The sequence below is a fragment of the Myotis brandtii genome, unplaced genomic scaffold, assembly GCF_000412655.1.
Source record: "Myotis brandtii unplaced genomic scaffold, ASM41265v1 scaffold329, whole genome shotgun sequence".
Lineage (NCBI taxonomy): Eukaryota > Metazoa > Chordata > Mammalia > Chiroptera > Vespertilionidae > Myotis > Myotis brandtii.
In genome coordinates this window covers 324245-332988 of record NW_005362676.1, presented here as the reverse complement: position 1 = coordinate 332988, position 8744 = coordinate 324245, and the positions used below count along the sequence as shown (strand labels likewise).

Below are 8744 nucleotides of genomic sequence, written 5' to 3'. Positions count from 1 at the left end.
TGGGGTGGGGAGGGGGCCAGCAGAACTGAGGGCCAGCAGCTGGGACGGGTCCTCGCCAGGCGGGTGACCAGCTGCCCCTGAGCACCTCTCTGTAGACGATACAAGGAACCTCAAAGGTGCTCATGAGGATTAAACGAGGGAGGGCTGCCGTGGGTGTCTGCAGACTAGAAATGCAATGATGCAAGCAGATGGCGCGATGAAAGGACAAAAACCATGACTATAAAGCGTTCTAGCCACGCAGATGCTATTGTTTTGAGCTTTAAGATATATTTTTATTGACTTCAGAGAGGCAGGGAGAGGGAGAAAGAGATAGAAACATCAGTGATGAGAGAGAACCATGGATCGGCTGCCTCTTGCACGCCCCACACTGGGGATCCAGCCCGCAAGCCGGACATGTGCCCTGATGGGGAATCGAACCAGTGACCTCTTGGTTCATGGGTTGATGCTCAACCACGGAGCCACACCAGCCGGTGGGTTCATCGTTTTCAAACACAGGTTTTGTGAGGTTTGTTACAAATGAATCACTAACCAGAATGCAAAGAATCAGAACACCCAGACATCTTCCTTCCTTATGAAACCGTTCCTCTCTAGAGATTCCCCTATGTTCTCGGGGTTGTCCACTCCCAGCTCCTAATCATCCTGCAACAGCGCCACACGGTAGAGGGTACTGCGGACCTGCTGACTGCGTTCGATGCTTTTCCCACGCTGTTGGCTTTTCTCCCGACGTCTCGTGGTTTGTGTTTCACGGCACATGACTTATTAAAAAGAACATACATCATAGCTGGGTGTTTCTAAGCTTCCAGCCTTGCCACACCACTCCATCCATCCTTCCTGTTCGATTTTTCTGGTGCTTCTTACTGGTGACAGATGCTGGCTCCTCCCACGCAGTAAAAAAAAAAACACAACACCCACAAACTTAGATTTTTAGCAAAGTCAACAGGATGAGTCATGACACGCGTTGAAATGTGAACTCTCTTTCGAGAAGTCTGTGGACTGACATCTGGTGGCATCGGTCTCTCCCATGTTTCAGGAAAACCGCTCTGTGCGAGCAGTAAATTCCTAGGAACCTGGCAGTTTGAACGTGGGACTCGACACGGCGCCTGCGGGTGCCTGCGCTGTGACTCGATGATACCGTGGGGGAAGGACTCCGTGGCCGGACATGAGAGGAAGACCCAGGGAGGCCAGGGAGTCGCCCGGGGAGGGGAGCTGCTTCCCTGTGCATTTACACGGTGCACGCACCTCAGCACAAGGGCCACAATACGGAACCCGGTCCTCCCCTTGGCAGCGTGTTCGGGGCCAAGTGGGGAATGTAGCCTTTCTCCGCGATGACCCTGCCAGTCCCGATGACAGTAAAAGTCAGAATGCCAACCTGCTCACCGCACTGACGCAGGGAACGCATATGCTCATCAACAATTCCTCCTCTTTGTCATGTTCACACCTACATGTAATATCCAGGCAACCAATAAAGCATCTATAAAAGGAGATACACTCAACAATGATAGAAAAATCAACATGGAATTCTAAAAAAATGTTCCAGTGAGCCACGGGAAAGCAGGATAAAAACAGAGAAACAAGCAAACAGGGGGACAGCGAGAAGACAAAAATAAATGGGAAGACTTAAGCCCTAAATATCAGCAATTACATTAAATATAAATGGTCCAAAATATATAAATTAAAAAAGAGAGACTGATTTTTTTCAAATGACCCAACTATACACCTAAGCTATGAAAAACTCACTTCAAATATAATGATCTAGTTAGATTGAAAGAAGGGGATGAGAAAACATATTAGATACAAACATTAACCAAAAGAAGGTCGAGGAACCTAATATATATATATTTCCTTAAATATAAATGGTCCAAAATATATAAATTAAAAAAGAGAGACTGATTTTTTTCAAATGACCCAACTATACACCTAAGCTATGAAAAACTCACTTCAAATATAATGATCTAGTTAGATTGAAAGAAGGGGATGAGAAAACATATTAGATACAAACATTAACCAAAAGAAGGTCGAGGAACCTAATATATATATATTTCCTCCCAAAATGTATACATACACTTTGAATAATTATAAAGGCGGTGTTTATGAAAATACATTTCATTTTCAAAATTGAGCTATCAGCTGTTAAAGTGTGTATGCATTTTTTTATATATATATATATACATATATGTATGTATGTGTTTGTGTGTGTGTATATATATATATATATATACACACACACAAACACATACATACATATATGTATATATATATATATATTAGGACTAATACTGGTGAGTACCAGTTACATTCGCTGAAAAAAAAAAAAAAGACGATGAATTACTTAATGTAAAGCTAACAGAGCACGGGCAGGACTCATACTGAAAACTAAGAAAACGAAAAACAAAACAAGAGTTTCGTGAGTTTGCAGAATACAAGGCCAACATACAGAAATCCATTTTGCTTATGTATACTATCAGTGAAATGTGGAAACTGAAATGGAAAATAAAATACCAGTTACATTCGCTGAAAAAAAAAAAGACGATGAATTACTTAATGTAAAGCTAACAGAGCACGGGCAGGACTCATACTGAAAACTAAGAAAACGAAAAACAAAACAAAACGACTGACAGTATGTGAACGTTCACCAAGCGCCCGTTTGCCCTGACAAGGGGGTGGTGGTCGAGGGCAAGGCCACTAGGCCCTGAAGGCCAACCCCTACCTGCGCTGGAATCTGTGTGGCATTGGGTTTTCTATCAGGGAAAGCACAGACTTTTGTAAAGAAACCTCCGGCGGCCCCTGGCGATGTGCCCACCCTGGCCAGGCGCTGGGGCTGTGGTTCTTACATGGTTATTGGGACTAAATCTCTGGACCTTCAGGGAGAGAAGAAATCTCATCAGTGGAGGAAGGGCAGGCACTTATTTTTTAAAAGGTGGTCTTGTGGCACCATCTAGTGGCGAAGGGCACGAACTGCTCGCCTCAAAGTCCAGCAGAGTTAGGGTCGCCAAGGGAGGAGGCAGGGAGGAGGCAGGGAGGAGGCAGGGAGGTGGGGTGGGGGGCCAGGGGGGATACACTTGGTTTCCTGCTTTCTTGGCTCTCAGACCAGTGACAGCTGATGCGCAGAATGTCAGCACAACCTCAGCCCCATCTCTGGTTCTTCCCTGGTCTACTCCGCGTACAGCCACTGGATTCATCACTCTCCAGAAATGGGGAGAGCTGGCCCGGCCGGTGTGGCCCAGTGGTTGAGTATCTGCCTATGAACCAGGAGGTCAGGGTTCCATTCCCGGTCAGGGCAGATGCCCGGGTTGCGGGCTCGATCGCCAGTGTGGGGCGTGCAGGAGGCAGCCGATCTATGATTCCCTCTTATCACTGATGCTTCTCTCTCTCCTTCTCCTGTCCTCTCTGAAATCAATAGAAATATATTTAAAAAAATAACTCTGGCTGCGGGAGGAGGCCAGGGGGGCTGTCCCTGCAGGGGAGTGGACAGCCTCAGACTGTCCGTGCAGAGGGTGGAGGGACAGGGGTAGCATGGACAGGACAGGAGTTGGGGGGGCGGGGCCGAGCAGTGAGCAAAGGAGAGGTGGGCTTCCGGGGCCTGATCGCTTGTGCGACTGGGCCCTTTTCCTTCTGCCTCGTCTGACCCTGGTCTTGACTGGGGAAAAGAAATGGGCTTTTAAAAAAAATAAAATTAATCGTACACCTACTCCGTGACCCGGCGTCCTTATGCCTAGCTATTTCTTTAAGAGGAATGAAAATGTTTGTCCATCCAAAAGCCTGTATGCGAATGCCCTTGAAATGATGAATGGATAGTTAATCTATGATGCATCCATCAAATGAAAGACTTCTCAGCGAGGGAAGGAAACACACCATTTCAAGCATGCAAAGTTACGGAGGGCTCTTCAATGCATTTTTCCAAGTGGGATCAGAACGACCCGGAAGGTGACCTGTTATGTAATTCCACTTATATAACCTTGGAGAATCAGACCTGTGGGAGGAGAGCAGTTCACAGGGCGTCTTGCGTTGGAGGCGGGGTGCGTACATACGGGAGCTCAGGGGATGACTGGGCAGCTTGATAGGAAAACGCTGATAGGAAATTGTGGCGGCTGATTCTATCCACTTGTCAAAATCCACAGAACTCTTTTCTTAAAATGTTTTCTATTGATTTCAGAGAGGAAGGGGAAGGGGGAGAGAGAGACACATCAATGATGAGAGAGAATCATCGGTCAACTGCCTCCTGCACGCCCCCTACACTGGGGATGGAGCCCGCAATCCCAGGCATGTGCCCCGACCAGGAATCGAACCGTGACCTCCTGGTTCATGGGTCGATGCTCAACCACTGAGCCACACCAGCCAGGCTAATTGTTTTAGCTCTGATCCATGTTCTATGGTTGTGTAAGTTTGTAACATAAAAGGAAGCTGGGTGAGGGGGTATCCTGTAACTTCCCACAATCTTTGCAACTCTTCTCCCAGTCTGAAATGGTATCAAAAATAAAAATACTAGGTCGCCTTCCTGTGGGTCATAGGGGAAAAACAAATTATATGGAAACTTAGGTAAATACAAAAAAAGAAAAATCTTTATTCTTTCTTTTTTTTAAACATTTGTTTGTTTCTTGTGTGTGTGTGTGTGTGTGTGTGTGTGTGTGTGTATATATATAATTGATTTTTTTATAGAGAGGAAGGGAGAGGGAGAGAGAGACAGAAACCTCAATCAGCTGCCTCCTGCACGCCCCCAACTGGAGATTGAGCCCGCAACCTAGGTACATGCCCTTGACCGGAATGGAACCCGGGACCCTTCAGCCCACAGGCCAATGCTGTATCCATTGAGGGATTCTGTCTTTCTGATAAGCTGGCCTCCCAGGCCCGGATCCCCTGCCGACGCCCCATCTCCACGAGCCTTGCAGCCCAGATACCCCTCTGACCTCTTGTGATCAAACAGGACCCGCTTGGGCATGGATTTGAGGACGTGCATTTTTTTTGTTTTTGCACCGCTGCTGTAAGTTTAGATTTACGTTTTCTGGGTATGTGTTGCCCAAACAGAAAATCAGTGCCATGACATCAGACAGCCCACTCGACAAAGCTTTCCCAACACCCGTGGGTCCCGTCATCGGCATGCTGCGGAGCCGCCGCGGTGCAAAGTGAGGTTCCCTGGCAGGCCTGGGCCTGCACTGGCAGAATCGCGGGCTCCCGGCTGCGGAACCCACCGTCCTCCGCCCCGAGAACCCCAGCCCCGGCTCCAACATTCTGCACATTCACACGCTCTGAGGAATAGAATCCTGGAGTCATAATTTCTTAAAGAGGCCCCCGGGAGCGCCCGGGCGGTGCTTAAGCGGCTGTGAACGTACAGAATGAGGGTACAGCAGAAATCCCCGTTATTAAAAGGAGTCCCAGCATGGGGGTGGGGGGGAGACTCAGATATTCAAAGTGGCGAGAAGGAGGGACATGCGAATGCTTTATTCGGCTGTAATTACACATCAGCGGCGGCATCTAGGTCGCCCACAGTATGCGGTACCAGCCCCACCTTAAGGGGACATTGAAGCTGAGAATGACTTGATGTCAAAGGTCAGCGCATACACGCCTGGGCCAGGACAGTGACTGCACGCCTGCCGGAGGCCTTGACCGACGGCCGTGGCAGCACGGGGCAGTGAGAGGACCGTGGAGGCCGAGCCTCCGTCTGGTCAGGGTCTCATCTTCTTTAAAAATAAATTCTTTTTAATTGATTTCAGAGAGGAAGGGAGAGGGAGAGAGAGAGAGAAACATCAATGATGAGAGAGAATCATGGATCGGCTGCCTGCCCGCCCCATCAAGCCCGCAACCCGGGCATGTGCCCTGACTGGGAATCGAACCCTGACCTCCGGTTCATAGGTCGACGCTCAACCACTGAGCCGCACGGGCGGGGCTAGAGGTTTTTTCTAATGAAAGGAATTTTCTGTTCAACATTCCAGTGATATCAGAATAAAGAGGAGAAACACTGACTCAGTGCTGAAGGGCAAAGCAAATACGATGACATCAATTAACAGACAATTAACAGATGTGAGACAAAGTGCGAGGACTAATGGTGTCTGAGTTACCGGGAAGCTGAGTGCCGCCGGGGAGGGAGGCCAATGGATGTAACCGAGGAGACTGCAGCCCTGGAGGAACAGCAGGAGGCTTTTCTTTTCTTTTAATTTAAAAATATATATATTTTTATTGATTCAGAGAGGAAGGGAGAGGGAGGGAGAGAGAGATAAAACAATAGGAGGCTTTAAAAGAGCATCCAGAGAACAAAAATTCTGGGAAGCGAAGAATATGATGGGAAGAGCAGTACATTTACGAGCGGGGCTGGGCGATAAAGTGGAGTTATTCGTCACGTGTGCAGAGCAACGCGGACAAACAGATAAACTCTGAGGAAACAAAGACCAACCTGGGAAGGCCAACATGCAAATAATTAAAGTTCCAAAGGAAAAAAAGAAAAGAAAAGAAAAGAAAAGAAGGTACATGATGGTGGGAAAATCCTAGACCTTTCAGACGTGAGGGCGTGAGTCTCTGGAGTGAAGGTCCCACTGGACATCTGGTGCCACTCGGAGAAGGAAGCTCACTCACCACCTGGTAGCAGAGCCCCGAGCAAAACACATACACAACAGGGGAGGACAAAGACCAGTCATTCCATGGCCTCAGGCAAGAAGCAAGGCCTTCACCTCCTAAAGAAACAGACTTCAACCCAGAGAGAGGGAGGAGGGGAGGGAGGGAGGGAAACATCGCTGTGAGAGAGACACATCTATTGGTTGCCTCCTGCACCAGACCGGTCAGGCTTGGGATCAAACCTGAAACCCACGTACGTGCCCTTGACTGGGAATCGAACTCGAGACCCTTCAGTGCTCGGGCCAACGCTCTGACCACTGAGCCGCCGGCCGGGGCTGTAAACCTGCCATGGCCCCGCCCTGTACGGACATCAGGGAGCGGATTCTCCTTAGCCTGCATTCTCTTCCCAGGCCCCGGTGGGGGACTGCTTCCCAGTTTCCCTTGAGGCTGGGACTTCAGCTGACATTGTCATCATGACCGACAGCTTCACACTTTAAACGCACCTACCCCGCGGTTTTTACAGGTTACCTCTTCTTTCCGATCGGGGAGGGGGCCGGACACTTCGTCTCCTGTGTGTTCTGCCTGTGGACTCCCCGACTTCCCGCCTTGTGTCTGCCCCTGCCCTTTAAGCTCACGTATGTGTTCATCTCTCGCTTTACTGACTGAAACGGTAGCGAGCGGAAATGTCAGCTCGACTCCCCAGATGCCCCACAGCCTTTCTTTATTTTATAAACAAAAAAAGAAAAAAAATACAGTCCCGTCGATGGGGGTGAACAGAGAGCCGACCTCACAGACGGCCCTACTGGCACAGGCCCGACTGGGCTGACTTCTCCACACGTCAGCTCTGCACTGTCAACGGGGTGCCCCGTGCAGAACACGGGCCGTAAAGGAATACTGACCCGCTGTCCCCCGGGAAGTGGTTTGTCTCCAGGTCTCTGATACGATGGGGTACAGGGGGCGCAGGGAGGCAGCCATGCTTTCAGGAACAGGGTCCCCTGACCCTACTCAAGATAGAGGAATTCCCGGGGCCCCTCTGGGAGGCAGGGCTCTTGGGCCCTTTGGGGACACGGGTAGGACAGTCAGCGCTGCAATCGCGGGGCCGTCTCTGCCGTCTCTGACTCCCTTTCTGCCAGCAGCCAACACCCCACCCTCATCCCTCCACGGGCGCCGGCTCAGCCACAGATGGTGTGCAACTCAGTGGCCAGATGACGCTCTGTCACGCCTGTCTGCGCCCCATGAACATGGCCCTGGGGTCCCCGTCTCCTGGCCCAGGGCAGCTGTCTCCTCTCCTGTCCCTCCTTCCTCCCGCGGTGATCAGACCTAAGAATGAGCGTGTGTTCACACCCGCATCTGGTAACAGGTGCGGGTTCCCTGGAGGACACCTCCCTGCCCGGCTGTCACATTCCTTGGTATTTTCCCAGATCCCATCACTGTCCACTCCTGCTGCCAGGGGGACACTCAAGGGCGGCCACGCGTTCCCGAGCCTTTCCCTGGGGTTTGGTGCCATCCGGTACCCGGTGCCGGATGCAGTTCAGACAGGTGGGCATCGCCGCTGCCGGCCCCCAGGTGCCTGAGCTGTGGGCCTGAAGGAAGGCCGGCGCAGCGCCCCCTCCTGGGCGCGGGGAGCCCTGCCGCACTCAGCTTCCTGCCGCCGGCTTGCTGTGGGCAGAGGCGGAGTTCTCTGCCAGTGCGAGCCCCTCCTGGTACCTCCGCGTTCCTCCTCCAGAACCATGCCCCCCGCAACACCTAGGACCTGCTAAGTCCCTGACCCCCACCCGCACCCCTCCGCTGGTGTCCGCTCTGAGCGCCCCGGCCCTGCACTCTCTCCCAGGCTCACAAATAGCCCAGCTCACCCCTCAGCCCCCCAGCAAAGGCAAGAGGGTGGGAGTCCACTTTCCCATCGTCCGAACCCCCTTCCAGAGAGGATGGCACCGAGAGCGGGGCCCCGGGCCCCTCACCCCCTCCTGCAGCTTCTCCCCCCGCCCCGCTGCCAATGTCTCCCAGACCCGCCCAGCATCAGGCTGACACCCAGCCGCCAGCGTGGAGAGAACTGGACCAGAAGGACCCGGCTGCCCCCGAAGGCTTCGCCCCGGTCAGCTCTGTCCGAGCGGGAGGAGGTGGAGCGGCAACAAAGGGCAGCAGAGCCGGGCGCCCTGGCCCTCGCCCTGGTCAGACGGGCCCTGCGGAGGGAGGTCTCCCTG

General features: G+C 51.6%; 2 protein-coding genes across 2 annotated transcripts in view; one reads left to right on the top strand and one right to left on the bottom strand.

Annotated features, from left to right (window-relative positions):
* The window catches only part of OTUD7A (OTU deubiquitinase 7A), a gene marked incomplete at its 3' end in the record, with an annotated part of 77451 nt that overhangs the window by 36869 nt on the left and 31838 nt on the right, over nucleotides 1-8744 (bottom strand). The window lies entirely within an intron of this gene.
* Nucleotides 1-8744, top strand: part of LOC102246452 (neuronal acetylcholine receptor subunit alpha-7) — a 39579-nt gene that overhangs the window by 5270 nt on the left and 25565 nt on the right. Inside the window, exons 2-4 of the mRNA XM_005871095.2 lie at nucleotides 5023-5120; nucleotides 7994-8082; nucleotides 8548-8711. Of these exons, the coding sequence (XP_005871157.1) occupies nucleotides 5023-5120; nucleotides 7994-8082; nucleotides 8548-8711 (351 nt within the window). The remainder of the gene's footprint in view (nucleotides 1-5022; nucleotides 5121-7993; nucleotides 8083-8547; nucleotides 8712-8744) is intronic.